The sequence below is a fragment of the Silurus aristotelis genome (genome assembly GCF_946808225.1).
Source record: "Silurus aristotelis genome assembly, chromosome: 6".
Taxonomy (NCBI): Eukaryota; Metazoa; Chordata; class Actinopteri; order Siluriformes; family Siluridae; genus Silurus; species Silurus aristotelis.
Window position 1 is genome coordinate 9,640,400 of NC_139579.1, and position 25,156 is coordinate 9,665,555.

The 25,156-nt window shown below is 37.1% G+C and overlaps 2 protein-coding genes across 2 annotated transcripts in view; one reads left to right on the forward strand and one right to left on the reverse strand.

The window, feature by feature from the left end:
• The window catches only part of arid1ab (AT-rich interactive domain 1Ab), a 48,512-nt gene that overhangs the window by 13,124 nt on the left and 10,232 nt on the right, over positions 1 to 25,156 (forward strand). Inside the window, exons 2-7 of the mRNA XM_083543152.1 lie at positions 5,133 to 5,345; positions 10,245 to 10,826; positions 12,686 to 12,802; positions 19,077 to 19,305; positions 20,087 to 20,176; positions 20,642 to 20,809. Of these exons, the coding sequence (XP_083399278.1) occupies positions 5,133 to 5,345; positions 10,245 to 10,826; positions 12,686 to 12,802; positions 19,077 to 19,305; positions 20,087 to 20,176; positions 20,642 to 20,809 (1,399 nt within the window). The remainder of the gene's footprint in view (positions 1 to 5,132; positions 5,346 to 10,244; positions 10,827 to 12,685; positions 12,803 to 19,076; positions 19,306 to 20,086; positions 20,177 to 20,641; positions 20,810 to 25,156) is intronic.
• On the reverse strand, positions 22,308 to 24,060 carry LOC310727149 (zinc finger BED domain-containing protein 4-like). The gene is made up of 2 exons (XM_083543370.1): positions 22,817 to 24,060; positions 22,308 to 22,668 (listed from the first exon to the last, which is right to left on the reverse strand). The coding sequence occupies exons 1-2, from the start codon at positions 23,467 to 23,469 to the stop codon at positions 22,380 to 22,382; spliced, it is 942 nt and encodes a 313-aa protein (XP_083399496.1). The 5' UTR covers positions 23,470 to 24,060; the 3' UTR covers positions 22,308 to 22,379.

A 25,156-nucleotide genomic window follows, 5' to 3' on the forward strand; every position in this document is an offset into this window, starting at 1 on the left:
TTAGAGAAGTGAAGAAAAGAGTGCAGGCAGGTTGGAGTGGGTGAAGAAGAGGAGTGATTTGTGATAAGAGTATCTGCAGGGGTGAAAGGGAAAGTTTATAGGACTGTGGTGAGACCTGCGATGTTGTTTGGTTTAGAGACAGTGTCGTTGAGTAAAAGACAGGAGGTGGCGCTGGAGATGGCAGAGCTGAAGATACTGAGATGTTCATTAGAAGTGATGAGGATGGACAGGATTAGAAATGAGTTAATCAGAGGGACGGTGTATGTAGGGCATTTTGGAGATAAAGTGAGGGAGGCGCGATTGAGATGGTTTGGACATGTGCAGAGGAGAGACATGGGGTATATCAGTAGGAAAATGCTGAGGATGGAGCCACCAGGAAGGAGGAAAAGAGTAAGACCAAGGAGGTGGTTTATGGATGTGGTGAGGGAAGACATGCAGGTGATTGGTTTGAAAGAGGCAGATGTAGAGGACGGTAGTATGGAGACTGATGATCCCTAAAGGGAGCAGCCGAAAGATGATAAGCGTAATCATAAACGGTTTCGATTTTTATTTATTTTTTATTTTAGTTGTGTGAAAGTGTTTGCCCCCTTCCTGATTTCTTATTGTTTTGCATGTTTGTCACACTTTAATGTTTCAGATCTTCAAACTAATTTAAATATTAGTAAAAAGATAACACAAGTGAACACAACATGCCGTTTTAAAATTAAGGTTTTTATTATTGAGGGAAAACAAAATCCAAAACTACATGGCCCTGTGTGAAAGTGTTTTCCCTCCTGTTAAAACTGGTTTATCACACCTAAGTTGAATTTCTGTAGCCACACTGAGGCCTAATCACTGCCATACCAGTTCACAATCAAGGAATCTCTTAAATAGGACCTGCCTGACAAAGTGAAGTAGACCATAATATCCTCAAAAGCTAGACATCATGCCGAGAGCCAAAGAAATTTAGAAACAAACGAGAAAAAGTAATTGAGATCTATCAGCCTGGAAAAGGTTATAAAGCCATTTCTAAAGCTTTGGGACTCCAGTGAACCATAGTAAAAGCCATTATTCACAAATGACTAAAACATGGAACAGTGGAGAACCTTCCCAGGAGTGGCCGGCTGACCAAAATTACCCCGAGAGCACAGCGACGACTCATCCAAGAGGTCACAAAAAAACCCACAACAACATCCAAAGAACTGCAGGCCTCACTTGAATCAGTTAAGGTCAGTGTTCATGACTCCACCATAAGAAAGAGACTGGGCAAAAATGATCTGCATGGCAGAGTTCCAAGACGAAAACATCTGCTGAGCAATAAGAACATAAAAGCTCGTCTCAGTTTTGCCAGAAAACATCACGATGATCCCCAAGACTTTTGGGAAAATACTCTGTGGACTGAAGAGAAAAGATTTGAACTTTTTGGAAGGTGTGTGTCCCATTACTTCTGGCATAAAAGTAACACCACATTTCAGAAATAGATTGCGTACCAACAGTAAAATATGGTGGTGGTAGTGTGATGGTCTGGGGCTGATTTGCTGCTTCAGTACCTGGAAGACTTGCTGTGATATGGAACCATGAATTCTGCTGTTTACAAAAGAATCCTGAAGAAGAATGTCCGGTCATCTGTTTGTAAACTAAATCTGAAGCGAACTTGGGTTCTGCAGCAGGACAATAATCCAAAACACACCAGCAAGTCCCCCTCTGAATGGCTAAACCAAAAACAAAATGAAGACTTTGGAGTGGCCTAAATTACTACAGTGGCTAAATTACAACAATTCTGCATAGATTTAGTGGAGCAAAATTCCTCCACAGCGCTGCCAGACTCGTAAGTTATCGCATACGCTTGATTGCAGTTGTTGCTGTTAAGGGTGGCCCAACCAGTTATTAGGTTTAGGGGGCAAACCCTTTTTTTTTTTTTTTTTTTTTTTTTTTTAACACGGCCTTGGATTTTGTTTTCCCTCAATAATAAAAACCTTCATTTAAAAACTGAATGTTGAGTTCACTTGTTATATTTTACTAATATTTAAATTAGTTTGATCTGAAACATTAAAGTGTGACAAAAATGGGGAAAAAAAAATAAAAAATCAAGAAGGGGCAAACACTTTTTTACACCATTGTATATATTTGCATGTTAAGGTAATATGGCAAACAAGTAATTTGTTTACTTTTAAATAATATTAATTTTATTGATAAAACAAAAATATCTGTGAAAACTAAACCCATTTAGCACACTTAATGGGTTTAGTTTTCACTGATATTCTTGTTTTATCAATATAATTAATTTTATTTAAAAGTAAACAAATTAGTTGTTTATTTTAAGAGACCTATCATTTTCTGTTGAACATTTAGTATTGGTCTTTAATAAAAAAAAATCAGATTAATCGATGGAATAATCTGTAGAATACTCGATTACTAAAAGAATCGATTGCTACAGCCCTAATATACACAATATAACTCATTTAATGGCAAGTTACTGCTGTGTTTACTACTGAGGCCGTTTTGTTTCGTCACATGCTGAGCGATTTCTTTCTCTCTCTGAGGTCATGGGGTTTTATGATTACTTTAGTCCTTTAGGGGGTGATCAGAATATTTTCTATATCGATTTATATTTTCTCTGCTGTATTTTAATTAAAGCTTCGATGAAACCAAAGGTAAATGTTGCTGCACCACTATCTGCATGTAGCTGAATAGCATTTTGGGTAATGGGGGATATTTTTGTGAAAACACACTTCATATTAGTCTCTTAATTCATCTACTCTCACCTCCTATCATCATCTGTCAGACATTTTTAGCTTTTAGCTCAAAATATTTTTAAGAGGTCAAAAACAATAAAAAAAAATCTGTGTTTTTTATAAGGACATTTGACTTGCGGTACTGGAATTTTGATGTAGTGATATAAATGTGCTCTTATTTAGTGTCTTTCGAAGATTTTCTGTTTAAAACTGTTTTTAATTGATCAATATGGTTCCCTTTTTTCACTGTGCTTTTAAGATAAGAGATAAAATGTACCTTTTATTCGTCCCACAGTGGGGAAATTTTTCAATTGCACATAAAGAATAAAGTAATAATAAAGTTTAAGCAGGATATAGATTCTGGCTTCTAAGGCATATAATTCCTTGTGTGAATAAACAGTTGTTTGCAATAAGAACCCTGGCCATAGTCAGGAACATTTATCTATGGTGTTTCAGACCCTTGTGTGTATTTCAGAGATTTTGCTTGTTAATTTTTGCTATGTGATCAAATATTCAGAAAATGCGCTTTGTTGTATCCCTCTTATCATCAATGTGGCTTTCTTATTGGATTGTAATATAAATTTTATAGGTCTTTTGCGGAAAAAAATTCTGAATAAATCTGCACATGTTAAAGAAAGCTTAGATGTGAAGTTCTGGAAAATTAGTGCTGTTTGCTTTTCAATAATTGTACAATCCATGATCCTTAAAAATGCCTTTACACAGGGATTCTTGTATTTACACTGATATTCAAATGATAATCCATTAGTGAGTGTGTTATATGACTTTAATGCACAAGTTGTGCACAATCGATTATTCTACTTATACTATGGCCAATAAACAGCATGGACAAAACTACCTGAATGATAAAAACAATGATTTATTTTTTTGTTAGATATTTTCTATAGGTTGTTGGAATATATAAAGTAAAATAAAATGTACTGTATTTTTCGGACTATAAGCCCACGTTTTGCACACGGTGGCTGAAACAACGGAGCGGCTAAACTTCAAGCCAAAAAACTGAGCGACATAACATTTAGACCAATGAAATTTCCGAACGGAAACGAAAAAATGCACTTCACCTGTGTTCTGGGCTGCACGGCACCGGGAGAAAAAAACTTCCACCGATGGTGATTTTTAAACGCGCGACGATGACAAAAGAAACTCTCGAGAGAAATAGTTGTGAAAGGAAGGAGGAAGACGGTGAACAATGACTTCCTTGGAAGGCTACTGTTTAGATACAAGCTGTTGTAACGCGTTGAGTCTGGGTGAAGGGAGAGCTCGCTAACTCCAGTTGCTACGGAAATCATATAAGCACAGACAGGTTTCCAAAACTCATGCTTTTAAATTTTTCTTGGCAACAGCGTTACGGGTTAGTCAAAGAAACTTAGAAATGAGCATCAGAAAATAAAAAGGACATAATCCTCGGTCTTGCACACATGCAGTAATACCGTAAAAATGCGGCGGCACCCTATTCCCAAAATGCCGCTCTGCTCTTAAAGAAGCCACAACATATTTCACCTGGTACACCGTTTAACAGTCACTGTCTTCGTTAAAGCCTGTGTAAAGTTCATTAGTTTTATTGTAGACCTGCGGCTTATAGACAGGTGCGGTTCAAAATAAAAATCTTTGTAAAATTCAGTGGGTACGGCTTATATTTGGGTGCGCTTAATAGTCCGGAAATTACGGTAAGTATTAAAAAGTAAATAAAAAATAATCCACGTTTATTGCATCAGTTCAAGAAGTTAAAATCCTAAATTTATTCACACAAGGAATTATATTCCTCAGCCCTAGAAACCAGTATCTGTAACATTGTACAACTTTATTATTACTTTATTCTTTATTATTTTTTTTATTTGAAATGTCCCCACTGTGGGGACGAATTAAGGTTTATCTTATCGTATTGTATCGATGTAGTTTTAGTCACCTCATTACTCTTGTGAGTTTATGAAGCTCCTGCGCTGGTTGTTTTAATGCTGCAGGTAGTGTAGAGTTTCCCGTAGCTGCTGTAATTTAGATGTCTGTTTTAATATTTACATTTAAGACGATTACATGAATTTTAACACTAATTTCCTTCTGAATCAAGATGTGTGTATCTGAATCCATATAATCGGTATGTGTGAATAAATAAAATCCCTCTTATACCATAATCTCGCCTCTGCTTTGAAAATTAAGGCTATTATTTGATGTTTGCAGTTGAATGAAAATCAGTTTAGCTCAGTAGGGTCATTAATAAATATTAAAAATAGCTGTTTCACACTTTATGGAATTGTACCTGTTACTTTAGTTACAGTTGTTTGCAATTTAGCACACACACTTCTTAAATCGACTGTAAATATTTATTTTATTATTGCTGGTTCTCATTTCACAATGCTATGAGAGATACTGAAATTATTTATTTATTCGGTTTTTTTTTTTTAGACCCCCGGCCCAATGGACCAGGTGGTGAAGATCAGGGGCCAGCATTATGGAGCAGGGAATCCTTTCTCTCAGCAGCAAGGGCCTCCACCAGGTGCTCAGCAAGGGCCTCCTTACCCCGGCCAAGGCTATGGTTCCCCAGGACCACAGAGATACCCAATGGGTATGCAGGTGCGCACCCCTGGTGCTATGGGAGGTATGCAGTATGGACAGCAGGTGAGTTCTGAGCTAAGATGGCTGACTAATTTTATTTCAGGATTTCTGCCCTAAAGATACTCCATTCCACATTGGCCTGACTGTGTTTTAAGTTTTGTTTCACTGACCTCTCCTGTGATGAGTTACTGTTAAACCCAGCCTCTTGCTGCTGAATGGAGATTTGAAAATGTCTCTGCTTTCTGAAATTTTATCCAATGACTAATTGCAAGTCTGAAAGTCATTGTCATGAAGGTTTTAGTTACTGCAGAGGTATACATATTTATGATGATTACAGTGACGGATTATAGGGTTTGTAGGGTGAAGGAGTGTGTATTGCCTAGTGTAATTGTGTTGGTATGTGGTGGTGTTATGGCAGTGCTGTTGTGTGCCATCATATTGTGGGGTGTCGTGATGTTATGGTGGTGTGTGCTCTGTGTGTAGTGTTATAGTAAGGTGTGTTGTGTTATAAGTGCGAAGGTGAGAGTTTTGGTTATTGCAGTGATTCTAAAAGAAGAAAAAAAAAAAAAAAGGTATAATTCTTAAATTACATGCATTTATTTATCATTTAAATCTTTATTATGATAATCATTTTGCATGTTTGTGTGAGACTGTTAAGGATAAAAAAAATTAAAACAATTAAAATAAGTCTCAAACATTTTCGAGGAGGATTGTATATTTTAATAAATAAATGAATTTCAAACTTCCGTGTGTACATTTGCTAAACAATAGTAATGGAATAGAGTATTTCTGTTGTATACTATACATTTTAGTAATGTCACTACAGAAACAATTATTTGAGCATTTTATTGAGTTGACAGTGTTCATATTTTAATGTCCAAATTTTTAAAGACTATTTGGAGTATCATGATGATGCCATTAAATCAATAAGATTTGATATATATTGCATATAATTTCTAATTGTCTTTTAGGGCTGTAGCTATCAATTATTTTAGCAATCGAGTATTCTATTGATTATTCCAACAATCAGATAGTAATCAGATAAGAAGTACTTTCTCTTTATTAAAGAGCAAAACTGAATATACGAGAAAATAAGATGGGTCTCTTAAAATGAACAAGTAATTTGTTTTGCTAAAATTTCACACAAGAATATCTGAAACTAAACCCATTTAGTGCATTTAATTGCCATATTACATCAAAATGCAATGACAAATGTATAAATAAAAATAAACTTCAGATTACTCAAAAAGTAATTTTTTTTTTATTTTAGTTTGAAATTATCCCAAACTTTGGAAACTTTCCGACGTTTTTGTGGCCTAAATCCTACGGAAGCCTGTTCTTCTCACAATTTCGAGTTTATTTCTCAGAATTCTGACCTCATTTCAAACTAAAATGTGAACAAAACACCATACAGTGCATTTATCATCGTCTTTTCTTTAAAAATTGTTTTGACAATTTTTGTAAATAAGCCCCCCCCCCCCTATTTTTTCATTTGTAAAGATATAAGCATCTAGAATATATAATAAAATTTTGTTGTAAATTATATATACATAAATTAAATATAATTTATTAAAAATATATTTATAAAAACAAGCATTTGAACGTAGTAAAGCCGTAGTAAATCACGTTCAAAATTTGAGAAGTTAAATGGTTTAGTACAGCGGTCCCCGACCTTTTTTGCGCCATGGACCGGTTTAATGTTCGACAATATTTTTACGGACCAGCTTTTAAGGTGTGGTGGATAAATACAACAAAATAAAATGATACGACTGGCAAAAACTGGTATTTTCTAAGTATAATAATAAATGTAAATCCACTGTGGTGTGTTTTGTTCATTTTTCTAGATTGGGGGTTTCAATTAAGCGGTAATATATTATGTGTTAGCGGCCGGTGCAGCCTCTTTAAGAAGGTAGAGGATGGAGGTAAGACATGTGACCGAGGCAAACATCATGACATACATCAAGAGTGAGTCATAGACAGAAGGTGTTGGAGAGAATCTGGGAATTTCCCAAAATAAAACATTGTTCAGAATCAGATAATAAATAAAACGGAAATAATGTAAGTTTTGTATTCTTTCTGTGTGGCCTGGTACCAATTGACCCACAGACCGGTGCTGGTCCTTGGCTCGGGGGTTGGGGACCACTGGTGTAGTAGACAAATGCTATAAAATAGAGAATTGAACGAAAAAATGCAGCAAGCTAAAAGGCTTGATTAAAAAAAATAAAGAAAGGAAAAAAATACGCACTGGTGTATTTTATTTTAATTTTTTTTTATCACTTACGGCTGCTATTTACTGCTTTTAGATTTAGTTTTTGTTTGCACTAGTTTAATTAAATCCATCACAATGTTTTGAGCAAACTGATTGTGTAACCTGATGCTTGCATGTCACGACAGAACAGATCCAGTGCGACTGTCCAGAAGTTACAAACCGTTTACACAAAAGTGCTTCATTAAACTTGAGAAGCCCAACTAGTTAAAAAAAGCATTTTTTTTTTACACAAAAGTGCTTCATTAAACTTGAGAAGCCCAACTAGTTAAAAAAAGCATTTTTTTTTTTACACTGAGTTTCATTATCTATTATTATCGAGTTTAGAATGAAGTTGTTGCAGCTCTAGTGTAAAGCTTTCTGGCACTACAGAGGGGGTGACGGTGCCTGATTGGCTAAAAAAAAAAAAAAGTCAGAATTGCAAAAAAATATATAAAAAATAAAATAAAAACTTGGAATTGGGAGAAATAAATTCCGAATTAGGCAAACTTTTTTTTATGTGGCGGAAACGGGCTTCCATATGAATCTTCTCCTAGCTGCTTTCTGCAGCGTCTTCCTGTCCAGAGGGATTCAGAGTTTAAAGGGTGGTGCGTCGGTAATAATCGTCAGCAAGGAAACACAATGCTCAGTGTGCAAACGAAGCATTGAGGCAAATAATCTGCCAAAATAAAATAAAAAAATAAATATATATATATTTTGTATTTGAGTTACTCGAGGAATCGTTTTAGCCCTATTGTATTTATAACTTAGTGCATTACTATTGATTTTGTTTTTTGCGTCCAACATATGAGATGTATTAGATGGATGAATTGTGTTGTTTGCTACAGTTACAGGTTCAGATCTGTGGCCATCCTATTTCAATTCATTTTTATTTATTTAGTGCTTTTTACCAATGAACCTCCAGGTTCCAATATTTTGCCCATTTTAGGCAAACAGTTGTATTTGTGAACAGGCAAAGAGTCTGTCAGATTTGAGGTCTGTGGTTTGAATGGACCATTCTAACTTTTTCAGTTTTAACTCTGTTTATTTTGCAGCCAGTCATGACCAATTTCCCATCACACTTACTACTGATAAACATCACCCACAACATTTTGATAATGCCACAATGTTGTTCACAGGATGATCAGCATTGTTTGATTTTTACCAAAGTTTTTGTATTTGGTGGAGTCTCCAGAATGTCTCTTGGTAAACTGGTATGTAGGGCAGCAAACACTGTTCTCCTCACTAACTTCTCGCAAACTATTTCTCCATTCAAGTCGCATCTGATTTCCATCAAATCTGATTAATATGTTAATCTATGGGCCGGACATGTCTGTTGTGATTAGTCGGGATGGGCTTTGTTTGCTCTTAATCTAAAATCACATATTCAAAAATCATGTTAAACATTTAAGATTATTATTATTATTATTTTTTAACCAAAGTTTTCAGGATATATTTAAAAGATCTTCAAACAGTTTATCATATTGACATTTGTTCCTTAAAGTATATGGATCTGCAAATTTAGTCCCTGGATTAGTCTATTTTGAAAACTAGGTTGCATGGCCACGTATTTTACATCCGGTACTTTATGTTGATAACCTCAGCACCATCATTAGTTTCTTCAATGTTTGAATTGACTGACAGTTGTTCTAAAATGCCCAAATGCATTTGAAAGCTATGCTGCTTTCACAAGTGTTTTCACAAGGCAACATGCTATAATATTAACAAACTACACAGGACTTGGAGATTCTTTGAGGCTTTACGTCTGGTTTATGCGAGCACTTGACTTGAGGTTGCTGTGAAAATGAACCCCCTTCTTATTTCCTCTATTTTTGCATATTTCACATGAACTAGTTTCAGATCCTCATATAACATTTAAGACAATGAAAACAAGTGAAACATAAAACCAATTGTTAAATGGTTTTCATTTATGGGATAAAAAAAATCCTCTAAATTTGAAGCAGCAGCAGCAACAACTAAATCCAAATTCTTCTGGTAACTATAGATCAGTCTTTCATATCACTGTGGAGGACTTGAGATTTCTGCAACTGCATTTTGCTGGGGTTCAGATTTGTGAATAGGCTGCTCTGAAAAGTTTATTATGAGCCATTCAGAGGTGTTTTTGTTCTATGACGAGGTTAGGTGTCATTAGACCAGGATGTATTTAAGCTTATTCTTAATAATGCAATCTGGGGACATCTGGAGTACTGAATACTGATGAATACTATCTCGAGGAGTTTTTCCCAGCTACAGTCACCACTGGTTTGCTCATCAGGGACAAACTTACACTTAAGTAATGAATATGTTCTTTGTATCACCACATTATCTGTATCAATTGATGTATTGCTACCAATAACTTCACGCATAATGCTTTTGAGATGTACATATGATTTAATTGCATGAATTTGATGTTTTCAATCTAATTTCAAAAGATTGGGTAGGGAGTTTTTCACTGTGCATCTATACCTTGAATACCATAATTAATTATCCATTGCCTCGCAAAAATGTAAGATATTTTGACCAAAATTAGCTTCTTTTTTTGGTTAAGTTCCTCAATGTTGTAGTAAACCTTAGCAATGCTTTTTGTGCAAACTTTGTACAAGACTTTGGTCTTGTCAAAAGTCAGAATCCTGTAAAGTGTAAATCTGGTTTTAATTGATTGATTAGAATGAAGATATAAAATGATTGCTTTCTCTTCTTTTTATTCATCACTACAGATGGGTTATGGACAGCAAGGCCCAGGAGCTTATGGACCGAACCAAGGAGGAGGCTACTATGGCCAGCAGAACCCTCTTACTCCCCATGGAGGACTTCAGCAGGGTTCGTACCCTCAGCAGCATTCCACTGGCCCAGGCTCCCAGCATCCATACTCCCAACCTTCATCGGGTCCTCCTCTGTCACAGGGTGGGCCTCCTTACTCTCAGCAACCCCAGGGCCAGTCTTCATACCTGCAGTCTCCACATTCCCAGGCTGGCCAGACACCTTACCCCCAATCCCAGGCTCTTTCTCAGTCACAGGGAACACCTCAGTCAGCTCAGGTGCCTCAGCAGCAGTCCGGGTTCTCCCAAACACCACCTGGTTCTGGACAGCAGCCTCCACCTCCTTCTTCTCAACAACAACAACAGAGCGCAACTCCACAGCAGCAGCCCAACGTAGGACCTCCTCAGCAATCCCAGCAGCCCATGGGTCATGGTCCTCCTCCTGCACAGGGTCACCAGCCCTCACCTTATTCCCAAACGCCACCAACACCGCCTCAGCCACAGCAGACACCATTCCAGCGCTTCCCAACTCCACAGCAGGTAATGAGTTCTTTCCTGTCTTCTATTCACAGGGGAACGGCTCATTAAATTTATCATATGTTGGCACACATACAACCCTGCTGTACTCGTGCAATTTAGTAAGATTATTGTAGTTTCTCTCTAATTTCTTGGGGTATTTAATATCTGTATATCTGCAGCTATCGATTATTTTAGTTATCGAGTATTCTACCCATTATTCCTTCAATTAATCGAGTAATCGGTGAAGAACAACTTTTTCTTGATTTAAATAGAAATACTGAATATACAAGCGAAAGTAAGACTGGTCTTTTAAAATGAACAAGTAGTTTTTCCTTTTTAGAAAAATGTAAATTTTAATTTCTAAGTTCTAAGAATCGAGAGATCTGAAATTTTGCCCCTATGATACCTCAGTGAATTCATCTACACATTGTCACTTTAATACAATAACGGGTTTTAAAAATTTTAATGAAATTTGTTAGTGAAAACAGTTTAAAATGTTATTCCTAACATTCCTGTACATTCGGTGAATTTTAAGATAATCGGCAACTTGCTGATAGTTGGGTTCCAAATGAGAACCCACGAATTTTCTGAGCGGCGAATTATCGGGGGGTTGACTGTACAAAAATATTAATAAATAAAAAAATCATAACTTCAAACATTAAAATGTATTACATATTACTTTTTAAAGGGTAAATGCACTGTACAGTGTTTTCTGTGTTCTAGTTTGAAATTATCCCAAACTTTGGAAACTTTTCTTTGGCCTGAATCTTCTCCTCACTGTTTTCTCCCCATTCCTCCATTTTTCATTCCGCAGTGTTTTCTGTGTTGTATGGAAGCCGGTTTTTGCCATGTAAAAAAAAATTGCCCAAATTCCCAACCTTATTTCTCGTAATTGCGACTATTTCTCATAAACATCCAACATTTCTGGTGCATCCACCGGAAACCATGTTGTTGGTGTCCTGAAGTTTGAATGAACGAGGCTTCTCTGCTTCATCTGTCTTGTTTCCTCTTCTACAGAGCCGATTGTTAGACAGAGTTTGCTCCAGGGATCAGAGGCTTAGTTTAATACCAAACGATTCTATTCATTGAAGCCTATTTCATTTTCAATGAAAAAGCTTTCATGTTTAATGGTTGGTGCATCAGTAATAGTGGTCCGTGGAGAAACACGATGCTCCATGTGTTATTAAATTAACCAAACGATTTGATTGAACATGAAATAAGCTACAAATCAATAGAATTGCAATGTGTAAAGCTTTCTGCCACTGCAGAGGCTATGCCCAATTGGCTAAAAAAAGTCTTTCATTGTATTTACCTATCCAGAGTTTAGCAAGTGGTGCGTCTGTAATAAAGGCCTGAAAACATAATGTGTAATTAAAAGGACTAAATGAAGCATTTTTGTATTCAAATTACTCTATGAATCATTTCAGCCCTAGTATAATGAAATTTTGCGTTGAAATTTAATGATAAATAGACCAATTTAATTGTACTTTATATAATGCCTGTAACAATGGACATTTTCACAAAGAAGCTGTACTGAAATATACCATTCCTGGATGAATAAACGTGTCCTTAATGAGCAAGCCAGAGGTGGCAATGACACTAAAATACTCCTTGAGACTTCATGAGGTTGAAAGAAATGTTTTCCTATAGAGATGTAGCGTCGTTATATTTTTATGTCAAATCTGCCTTCTTCTAGTTTGGGCAAATCCCAAATGTCTTGCATTTTACTTACACATTTACTACTTCTACATTTAAATGTAATTTGTATTTGCTTATTCTGTTAGTAGCAGAGTAGTGGTAGTAGAGTGTGAAATGTAAAGTTCAGAAGTCGAAAAAAAAAAATTTTTTATCCACTTTCTCTTTTTCCTCTTACATGGAAGGAGCTATCCCAAGACTCGTTCAGTTCTCACACTTCTGGTCCTACCTCAAACCAGCCCATTGTCTCCAGTAAGAGCGGTACAGAGGATAGCATGCAGGGACGTCCCTCAAGTCTGCCGGTGAGTGCTGTGGTTTTAGTATCCGGTTTGATAATGTTCTCACGTCACTTTCTATAACTTTCAGACGACTTTATTTTTCTGAAAGCAACGAAAAGCTCATTGTAAATAGCATTAATTTCAAGGTGGAATATGCCCTATGCAAATGAGGGCTAAAGCTTCTTACATTGCTATACACACAGGTAGGTTAGGAATGTAAAAGCTTTTTTTTGATGTTTCAGTTTTTTAATAGATTATTGAAAAATATTTTTTAGAAATCAAAATATCGTCTACTTTTTATAACCTTAGTTGAGTTTTTGTTTTGTCTATTGATATTCTCATTAGCATGATGTCTCAATGTTTGAAGGATTTATATGGAATCGTCGTTGTAACCAGACAAAATTATTCGATTTTGGACTTGAGCCCGACAGGGTCAAGGTTGCAGCAGAGTTAAATGTCAAAATATTTCTACAAAAGCTTCCTTCCTTTTTATCATAACATGTTCTGGTGTTTTTTTTTAGGACTTTTCACATCTTTAACATTTGTTTCCCTGTTTTCTTTTTTCCTTTATTAGTAAATATATTTTTTGATTATTCTTCATATAGTGCCTTTATATTCTTTGTCTTTTTCACTTTTGTTTTTATTTATTTAATTTTAAAGTTAGTATTTATATTTATTTTTTATTTATTTATTTTATTTTGCATTACCCATCCTTTCTGCAATACAAATTGTATATGCTGCTGAAAATGAAGCTTTTTCCCTTTTATATTGAAATTTGACCAAGTTTTCTGGGATTGGATGAACGGTGGATGAAATGATTTGCATTCTCGCCTCCTGATTGTTTAGAGGTTTGTGTGTGTTTGGGATTTTGTTTTGGTTGGCAAATTACAGATAACTGTCAGATGTGATCTCACCTGGAGTAGAAGCCGACAGGAGAGGAAAAGTCTAATCATGAAAGAGGCTCAGTGTATCATCTGTGCCAGTGTTGGATGCACCCAGGATCTGATTCCATCTCCTTTTTTTAATTTTTTTTTTTAAATACATTTTAGAAAATCCCCTAGAAAGTCTTGTTGGCTTTTGCAGGCCTTTTCCTTCCCCTGACAATTCACCAGTGAAATGCTCTGTGCGTTTTTATTATTCAACTTATACACATTATGCTTTTCAGACTGAATTGCGATTTGCTCATTAGAAAGTGTTTGAACTTTAGTGTATTTGAACTCAAAAGCTACAAAAGAATCATATAAAGTTGGGTACAACACCTCGTAAGCTAGTTAGGTGGCACTTATTTGTTAGTAAAAACATTAAAAGCATGAGAGAGCGCTTTCTCTCCTAAAGGTGAAATGACGGTGCTGATCAGACTGCTGCCTTTAACAGATGAGTAGAGGAAATAAATGGTTGTCAGCTCAGAGCCAGTTGATGCCCAAACAGCAAACATGAGCACTTTTTACTCCGCAGCCAGAGGGTGAAGTCACACTGTTTAAACTTTTCCCTTTTAATGATCAGCCTCTTTACCTGAAAATAAAAACAAGCTGAAACTCTCAACTGTTCACATATAAGACACACAAAATAATATCTTGTGAGCATTTCAAGAACGTGAAACTAGAAACTACTGACAGACTGAGAGGAGAAAAACACTGGTGCATTGAAACAGGATAGACTGGTTCAGCTGGTTCTCTCTCTCTCTCTCTCTCTCTCTCTCTCTCTCTCTCTCTCTCTCTCTCTCTCTCTCTCTCTCTCTCTCTCTCTCTCAACAATAACAGTTAGTGTGTAAATGTTTACACTGTTTCAACAATTGTTTTAATACGCTACTTTTATAAGAAACGAAAAAATAAAAAAGGTGATTTGTGGAGTTCAAGCAACCCTGGAGTGATCTGTGAAATTCCTGAAATGAGAGTTTATTTATAAGTTGTATAAATATCACATGATTCAGGATCATTCATGTTTTTTTTTTTTTTTTTTTTTTTTTTTTTTTTTAATAAAGTTTGCATGTTAAATAAACATAATTAATAAACATTTAGAGGTGGGTGGGGCTAAATGTTTAATAGGCAGCATTTTTATTAATGGTTTTTATCCAAACAATCAGGGGGAAACAGTACACTGGAGGTGTGTAGCGACAGGTATTTCACTGTACATATGAGATACGTAGATAAACATGCACTGAGCAGGTTCAACATCACGGCCACCTGGGGAATATCGTCTCGGTCCCCCTTCTGCTGCCACAACAGTCCTGATGCATCTAACATTAAAATGTAAACATGTATATTTATTATTTAAAAGTACTATTATTGTATTTATATTTTTAATATTATGAAATATTTTAGATTCTATCAAATATAACAAGATTTAAACATAAATATAAAATTGCACCCAACAATGTCCTGTTTGTGACTTTTAAAAACTTTGAAATATCTCAAAAAAGCGTATCGTGACATCATCGAAATTATATTATTATATTATTGCCCAACTCTTAACACCGAAGTCACAGATCTTTGTTTTAAGTGTAAAAACTTCAATAGCACCCCCTATTGGTCAGGTAACTTAGTAAAGAGAGAAAAGGAATGGCGCTAACCAGTTTTAATTTTTTGTGATCATAGCTGGTGTCTAATGCATGCTGAAATCTGATTGGCTAATGAAATAATTATTTCATTTAGATCCTCAACAAAAATCTACTTACTGTTTAATATGTTAAATTATTAATACACTTGATCTTAAACATGGGAACAGCAGACATTCCGTTTAACTCTCATAATAAACAGATTATGCAAAAAAGTATACCGTATAATCATTGTGTTTTGGACATTTATTAACGGAATCTCGATTGTTTATATTGAGAGAAAAGAAAAAAGACTGTTTATCTGTCGCGTATTACAAATCACTTTTTAGAAAAAAAAGTTTTAGAAATGATTGCTCATTTAAGGTTTGATGCCGCCACCCTGTGGTAAATTACGACATTGCACTTTGATGACGTTTTTATAAAGTCCCCCCCCCCCCCAAATAAATAATTAAAATAAAAATCTTGCTGCCACCTGGTGGTGTAATATAAAATTACTATAAGATGTTTATAATGTAGATCATCCAAATAATTTATTTTCTTTGGTATTGCTTATGTGGTCCAGTTAAATAAATGTTTCTTCTGGTTTCGTTTAATTATGCATTTGTTTGTGTGTATATGCACACACACCCGTACACATACAGCAGCTTTGCTCTATGCTCCTCTTGTTTTGAAGCCTGTATTCAGAGTCTGCGGCCTGTTTCCTGTTTCTATTCTCGGCCTGAGCTTCCTGTCCATGTTTCTATGTTCAATGGCTTATTTCTCTCTCTTTCTCTCTATCCCATTCTCCCTCTCTTTGTCTCCCTCTGTTTCTTTACTCTTGCTTTCTTTTTCTTGCCTTTATTTCCTCTGCTCTTTTTGCCCCTTGCTCATTCACCCTTTCCTTTTTTCTACTAATTTTTTTTTTTTTTGCTTGCTCACTCTCTCACTTCCTCTCTCATTTCCATTTTCTTTCACACTCTTTCTTGTGCTCTTTAGCAGAAAAGCTTATGTATGTATTTTTGATACTTCCACTGTATGTTCTGTTTGTCTATTTTAGTTTTACTCAACCCCACTCCGTCTTCTGTTCATCTCAGTGTTGTTTGTCGGGTAATTTTTAACAATGGACTTTTGTCTTTAAGCAGTTTAACAGATAAAGTGGTTCTAAAGTCCTGTAAAATATTGTATAACTTTAGTGCCTATACATTTGTGCCTTTCAATTGTTTATCCCTAATGAGAGCCAGCGGCGACTGTTCCAAGAAAATAAAACACTGCGATGGCATGAGGAAGTAAACTTAAAAAGATTCAGACTCAAAAGGGAACCTGTTCTCATGTGGCTGGCACTGAACGTCCATTCTTTATTCCATATTCCCATTATTGATGAGGTGTGCAGTGATAAACGCAAAACTGTTATTTCCCTTTATTTCTATACAAGTTACTTTTATGGTAAACCTTCATTAACATTCAGGGTAAATATGCAGGACTAATCTTTTGTACGTTCGTTAAATAAATAACAGATTTATAAGTGGGGAAAATGAACATGGAGCGTGAGAGATGATGTGAACGTTTCATTCTCATTGTGTATTTGTGTTTTTTTTTAAACTGGGCCATGTGACTCAGTTTAATTAATTCCACCTCTTCAGGGAACTGGGGTGCATTTAAAATGCTCATTTGTCCACCATTATTTCCAAGTTTTTGTCTAAAAGATCACTTCTCTGATCATTCGTACATCCTGAAAATACTTTTACATTTGCTTCCAAGTAGCAAGATATTTTTTTGGAGAAGACCGAGTTAGTTGTCGATGTGTTCAAGTCAGAGACTATAAAGTTTTGAACTAAAATGTTGCTTTTAAATATCTCCATTTTCTCTTTCTGTTCACATACAACAGCAAAACAAAAAGGCGTTCAAGTGTTCGTCTGGAAGAATGTTTTCTTAAGAAAACTCAGTCGTCTGGGAAAGTGTTATCAGCCAACATGAAGCAGAGTGCATTTAAATAGTGTACCGCACACCCAGCTGTGGATTATGCTGCGTATATCACGGTCACATACTTGCAGCGTGAATGCTGTACACAGTGAATAGTAATAACAGTTCATTTTTCTATGCATTTTATATGCAGGTTTTTAGATCTGAAATTCTGCTGCTGTAAATCTGGGGTGGTTAGTGAGATTTGTCATACCCACGTGCTTTGACGGGGGGTTTAATGAGTGATGATCAGTCGTTATCAGTGAATGGAATGTGCAGGGACCGAGAGTTTGCCAGCTTCATTTTGTACAGTCAGCAGTTTGACCTTCTGCAACCGCTGCTGAAATGAAAGACTGCAGCACAGCATGATGAGGTGGAGTAGGACTGGGCTGGAGAGGAGTGTGTGTACGTATAGGGGTGTCGAACATATAACCTGTGTGTTTGTCCTGGTCCTGATCAGGCTAACTAAATGTATTGCTTTAATCCAGTATTTATTAAAATAATTAGATAAAAAGCTAGAATTTTGAGCCACTAGGGGGCAAGATGGAACAATAAATGAAGGGTAGGAACTAATGATATTTAATACTTAATCAAGGTGAGTTCACACTAGTGAGCAACCAGGTGTCAGGTGACCATCCATTTCTGATCTAACTGGGTGAGCAACGAACCTTATGCAAATGATGTATGATGCATATAGGCAACAAATTGAGACCACTGTTTGAATGATTTCTCAGGACAGTTATGTCATATTCTCTTGTTAAATTTACAAATGCATGATGTTCTTCCTGGCAGTTTTTGTTGAGTTATTTTTGTGGCTAAATTTGAAAACGACTTTTCATTTTGGCGTTGTGTTGTGAACTGAAAGAGAAAACAAATATATTCCAACGCAGTGGTGTAATTTTGGTCATGTGACCTGTTCAGAGCTTTATCGTCTTAGTTTTAACTGCAGCAATGACTCCAACCCTTTGATGGCCTGATGGGAAATTACTGCTTGTCTTCAGTGCTTCAATTCAGAAAGATAGAAAGTAGATAAATGTCTGAGAGAAATGATATTGGATGAAGATTCTTTTATGCATGAGTATATAGTAGAGGGATGTTAATGTGTTTTTAGCCTTTTGAATGTTTGGACAAAGATTTTTGGAAAATGGTGTAGAAACAGTATTTAAAACCAAGATTTCTGTTTTCAGATCTATTTTCATTAATGTAGGTTTATTGTAGACTGATTGGGTGGGGCTTGCAGGCACCCTGCTAGTCATTGGTTACTATCTTGGAGGTTAAACACCTATATATCTGTTAAGAAATTTGTCAGATAATCTTTGGAATACAAAGGAACAAGTGTGTGTCTCATTTGTTGTTGAGTGGTTATATTTCCTTTGTAAGACAAGACTATTCTGATTTAGTGCCTGCATCCGGTCTCTCTCTCTCTCTGGGGTTTATTTATCAATCAGGTCAGGGTTTCTCAAAAATAGCAGTGGAGACCATTTCTAGTGCAGAGCCACAGACCTCCATGCTGCAGCCAGTTTGGAGGATGTGTATGGGATTTCTATAGAAATACTTGGCAACTCACCAGTATGTGTAGGCATTTCTATATGTGTTTACAAACACGAGGACAGTTTAGTGTGTTCGTGTTCCCATGCCTTTAAATTTAAACAGTTCTCCTGAACTTTTCTTATTTGTGGGTGTATTTTACACACACACACACACACACACACACACACACACACACACACACATGTTCAATCTGTCTAATTCCCTTCAAATTTCAACTCATCTTAATTTTGATTTTTCTTCCTTGCTGTGTTTCAGGACCTTGGGTCTATTGATGACCTGCCCACTGGTACAGATGGTGCGCTGAGTCCAGGTGTCAGCACATCTGGTGTTTCGAGTAGTCAGGGCGAGCAAAGCAACCCAGCTCAGTCTCCTTTCTCCCCACACACCTCACCTCACATGCCGGGCATCCGTGGGCCTTCACCATCGCCTGTGGGCTCACCCGCCAGTGCCACGCCTTCTCGGTCTGGACCCCTTTCACCTGCTGGTGGGCACCGACTACTCTCAAATTCTAGATTGAAATTAATGAATGTGTTTATACATATAAAAATGAGGCAGAATACAAAGTTATTTTCTGTAAGACTTTTGCATACTTAAAAAAAACACCCCTCTGTTGACCATAATAAAATATTGTGCGAGATTTTTTTTTGCATTTGCTGGTCTACATATATTATTGTCATTTAACCAATAATAGAAATGTGCAAATCTTTCACAGTTACACATTTCTAGCTCTTCCATTCAAACATAAAATTTTTGTCTGCTGTCCACCCATAGGGTTAAAAGCCTAGACTCACGTCACTCAATTTAGCTAGAATATACTAATTAAGCTCTAGAAGGTGTGTTAGTCAGTATAATAATCTTAAATGATTGACTTGTTACAGCCTACAGTGTGGTGTGTGTTTGTCATGCTTGCTGATAGTGCAATCATTTTAAATAAAAATCTTAAATTGTTTCACACTTGTAAATAATGTTAACTTAATAAGGAACACCGGACCTACAGGTTTTGTGAAGGGCCGTGATTAGTGCAGATTTGTCCATGCAAGCTTTAAGGGGTGAAAAGAAATTAAGACGAGTACACAATTCTTAAATCCGTATCGAGTATGAATTGTGTGTTTAAATTGGGTTTGATTATTGTACAAGAGTCTGTTGTAGCAGTGAACACTGTTTTGTTGAATGGAATATGATTCCTTGATGTTGAGAATAAGTAACAGATTATGGATTATTTCAGTAGTAGTATTATTTTCAAAAGTCAGTTTGGCCTTTCTCAGGAAGCCAGATGCCTCCCAGACCTTCCAGTGTTCAGTCTGATGGAATCTTGCATTCTTCCATAAACCAGTCTGCTGTGGGCCAGGAGAGAGGTGAGTCCTTGAAATCCCTTTATTTTGATATTCCTGATTTATTATCTAGATTGATGTATCAGTTGTACATAGAAATTGCGTATGCTTTCTTAGTTTCTGCTGCAATTTGGCTGCGACAATGGTGATATATACCAATCTGTTCCTGTATGTGAGCTCAAAGCAAACCAGGCATGACGTGTGTTTTGTGTTATGCATTGTGGGAAAAAAAGTGATTTTCCTTTGTTGGATTTTCTGAAGCAGTCACACCTAACGCAAGAGTAACAAGTTTGTAATGATTTCTTTTTAGCATGATCATTTGAGATTAGCTGCTACAATGTAGATGATGTTACAATCTGCTGTTTCTAGCTAAAATAATCATTTACAATTTCATGTTATGTATTTATGATCAATGTTCCATTGGTTGAATTGGAAAAACATAACATTTTTGAACAATTCAATTTATTTAAATTGTTTGCTTTTTTTTAGTCTACATGCGCAACACACAGATGCCTGCTTACGGCTCTCCTCAGCCTGCATCTGCCTTATCGCCACGCCCACAATCCGGTGGCCAGTTGCATGCTGGGATGGGTCATTATCCTCAAAACAACTCTATGGGCAGCTATGGGCCACACGGAGGGCAGTATGTTTCTCAAGGTAATGTAGGAACTTTACATTCTGTATAATTTACTGTTGTGTTTAAAATAGAGAAATTAAGTAATAATGTGCTCCCTGCTCTGTGATTTAAGATCTCATATCTACACTCGCAATCAGAAATATTCAACTCTCTCACCTCAATAGACAACACAGTGATGTTGATGAAAGATAATGAAAATAAATGGTAAAAAAAAAAAAAAACCCGTGAAATAACAAACAATATTTATTGATACATATTTAAGTTATTTTGACAACAGAAGTTGACTTGATTCATTTGAACTTGAAGTTCAAATGAAAATTGTAAGTCTTGTAACACATGAGCATGTGCAGTATTATTTAACCCCCAGCTTCAGTACCTTGTGGAGCGCCCTTTAGTTTCTATAACTTCTAACAAGCGTTTTCGATAAGTGCTGACAAGCTTCTTACACCTCTCGATTGGAATCTTTATCTATTCTTCACGTGCAAAAGCCTCTAACTCGGTGATGTTTGACGGCTTCCGTGCTGCAACTGCCTTCTTCAAATCCCACCAAAGATTTTCAATTGGATTTAAATCTGGTGACTGAGAAGGCCACTCCAGGACACTCCAGCATCTTTTCCCCAACCAAGCTTTGGTTGATTTGGAGGTGTGCTTGGGATCATTGTCTTGCTGGAAGATCCAATGATCACCAAGGTTTTTGTCAACAGAATGCATCACGTTCTTCTTCGAAATGACCTGGTATTTCTGGGAATCCATGATGCCAGGTACACAATCAAGATTGCCAGTTCCTGCCGCAGAAAAACAGCCCCACATCATTATTGACCCACCTCCGTGCTTGACCGTGGGGATGGTATTTTTCTGGTCATAAGCCTGACCTTTTGCAGGCCAGACATCTCGCTGATCCATATGTCCAAAAAGTTCCAGTTTGGTTTCATCAGTCCATAGAACTGTCTCCCAGAACTCTGTAGTTTTATCCAAATTCTTCCTGGCATATTCTAGTCGACTCCTGATGTTCCTTCAAGAGTGGTCAAGAGTAGGGATGCACCGAAATGAAAATTCTTGGCCGAAACCAAAAACCGAAAAAGAGGAAAGCAAGGCCGAAAAACCGAAAACCGAAACGGCGAAAGAAATTATGGCTATTATTATTTACCATTGCATTTATGTCTATGACGGTGTACTAACCTTACTAAAATCAAGGCATTTCAATTGCATAAATTAATATTAAAGTTTCAAAGAATAAATCAATTTAAAATTATGAAAATATTTATTTATAGCACAATTTGCAACAGTGCACAGGATAAAATAAATTAAAATTCAAACTTAAATGCACTCGTGTACATTAAATAATAATGTACAGGCCCTCTGGCCTGCTGAAAGGTTGTAAAATTAAATGTGTTCTTTCAAAAAAAACAAAAACAACGTGCATTCAGAACAAGTGCAACTGCACATATTTTCACTGTAGGCCTACAACATAATAGTGTATCAAAACAATAGCCCATATGTTAACTGTAGAACTTTAACAACAACAAAAGCACCAAAAATTGCAGATTTGCAAAGTGGATAATAAATATTTAAACAATAGACAAGCCCATTCTACTTCTTGAGGTAAAGTGGCAGGTTTTTCTTGATGAAGAGTAGCTTCTCTGCTTTATCACAGTGAAGTCTGTTCCTCTTCTCATCGAGAACATGGGCTGCTGCACTGAAGAGTCTCTCGCTGTCAGTGCTTGTGCACGGAGCAGACAAGTACCTGCGTGCCAACTTTGCCAGGTCAGGAAAGCGGCCGTGATTATTTTTCCAGTAGACAAGAGGGTTATCACTTCTGGGGATGGGGACTTCAGACAGATAACCAACTAGCTGTTGAGTGGTTGAGCTTGTCACCTGCCTGACATTTGAGAAAGATTTGAGATAGTTATTTAAATAGGGCCAGTGCATAAATTAAAATTGTCAAATAAAAAAAATATCTAGCAGAACTATGGCTACAATCTGATAGTCATATAGAAGCCTAAGTCAGAACAGAATAAATAGCCTACCTATTCTTATTTGAGGCACTTTCTTGCAGGATTTCAGTGAACATATCAGACAACGAGGGTGCATGCCCCTCATCTGGTGCAGAGAGACGAGTGTTTTTTTCTGTGCTCTGATCTTCTTCTCCTGCGCTGTGCGCTGCTCCCGCTCCGTCTCCCCGTGGGTTCTCCGCATCCATCGCGGTCTGGATCATTTCTCGTGCGCGCTGCTTTATTTCCGCATCTAGGTAATGATCTTTATAACGCGGATCAAGTACAGTTGCGATGAAGTGCAGAGGATCTGAATAGATCTCAGTGAAACGTGTGCTGACATACTCTAAGAGTGTACTTTTCATTGTTTTCACTCCGTGATCCGTCTCAACCTCTTTGCTTAAGAGACGCTTTAGTGCTGCGATTAAAGGAATAACGTCCGCCACAGATGCATCAGAGGAGCTGATCTCTTTAGTTAGCTGCTCAAATGGGGCAAGAAGAGTGAGAATGTTTTCTATTAAGACCCACTGGTGTGAAGTGAATGTTGCGGGGAGATCGTGATCTGCGCTATGTGCAGCCAAGACTCGCTTTTGCGCAAAGAGGCTGTGCAACATGTAATAAGTGCTGTTCCACCGCGTACTCACGTCTTGCTGGAACTGTTTTATTTGTGTTCCAAACTGATCATGCATAGACTGCAAGCGGGAATAGGCCAACTGAGAATGTTTAAAGTGTCCAACAATTCTTCTGCCTATAGCCAAGTACGTCTTTTACGCTGCGTTGAGACAACACTCCCTCACTCACAACCAGATTTAGTGTATGGGCCATGCACCGTATTCCCTTCAGCTGGCTGTCTTTTATCGCTTTTGCCATATTTTTTGCATTGTCACTGACAATAGCATGTACTTTAGATCCGTCGATATGCCAGGTGTCGAACATATTGGCGAATGCATTAGAAATGGCTGCTGCTGTATTTGACCCTCGAAACTCTTGTGAATGGAGCAGAATCTTTTGCAGCTGGAAATCGGTGTCGATCCATTTTGCAGTTAGACTGAGCATACTAGTAAGGCTGATGTCTGAGCTCCATATGTCTGTCGTAAAACTGAATGCTGAAATATCTTCAGTTATATTCTTATGAACGTGAGTTGCAACAACATTATACAGCTCAGGTAAACACACCTCTGAAAAATGTCGTCTGCTCGGTATGGCATAACGGGGCTCAATGTGCTCGATCAGCCTGCGAAACCCCACATCTTCTACAACAGAGAATGGCTGATCATCGTAGGCAATAAATTCCATGATCTTTTGTTTAATGGCCTTTACCTTGACACCATCACTGTGAAACTTCCTTGTCTTTTCAAAAAAGTCCGCCACAGACGGAGTGCGCGTGCTCGGAGGGGTTGTGCTTTTTTTGTGCCGTGTTCTTCTCATATTCAGCATAGCGACTGGGATGTTTAAATTTTAGATGATAAATTAAACCCGATGTGGAGAAAGTCTTTGCAGACGCACCCCCTCTTGAAATGTTGGCATTACATGTTTTGCAATTTGCCATCCGTGGGTCTTTCTCAGATATACTAAAATACGTCCACACCGCAGACATGTTGCTTCAGACATGCACGTGCAGGCCGCGTTTTCTGTTTCCGTCATCACAACAAACTGTTTCTGAAAATGCACTTTTGGGCCATTTTCGGCCGAAAAGTTTCGGTGGCTAAATATTCGGTGCATCCCTAGTCAAGAGTGGAGTGCGTCTTGGGGTCCGGCCATGAAGTCCTTGATTATTCATTGCACGTCTTATAGTTGCCACTGAAGCACTTGTACCAGCCTCCATCATGTCATCCTGTAGCTCTCTTGCAGTCACACGGGAGTTTTTCTTAGCTGTCCTGACTAAGTTGCTAAGGGCTCTTGATGAAATTGTGAGCTTTCTTCCACGGCCAGGCAGGTTTGCAGCTGTTCCATAGGTTTTAAACTTCCTTATAATGCTCCCAATGGTGTCTCTTGGAATGTTAAATCTTTTGGAAATCTTCTTATACCCAATGCCCTTCAAATGTGATGAAATAATCTTCTCTCTCAGCTTTTGTGGAAGCTCTTTTGTCTTTTCCATGATTGCAACTCACCTTAAACGTCTGCATGGTCGGGGTTTATATATGCATCACAGCTGAAGCAAATGAAGGAATCGTTATAGAGTTCCCAAAGGCTTAATGATGTTTCAGCTCCACTTCAGGCCATAAAAACTGTCAAAAAGCTTTAAAAACAACAATATTATATAGGGGTTGAATAATTGTGACATGGCGATCTTAACAAAATATACTGTTACACACAAATACTATGATTTTATGTATCACTAAACTCATTAAGAGGCCATCCAAAGCAGAATCCTGC

What these genes read in the sequence shown, in the direction of transcription:
- LOC310727149 (XM_083543370.1), bottom strand. Translation starts at nt 23,469, where the DNA reads ATGCATGATCAGTTTGGAACACAAATAAAACAGTTCCAGCAAGACGTG. An exon ending in AGTGCCTCAAATAAGAATAG is followed by an intron (nt 22,669 to 22,816) that starts GTAGGCTATTTA and finishes CTCAAATGTCAG; the next exon opens with GCAGGTGACAAGCTCAACCA.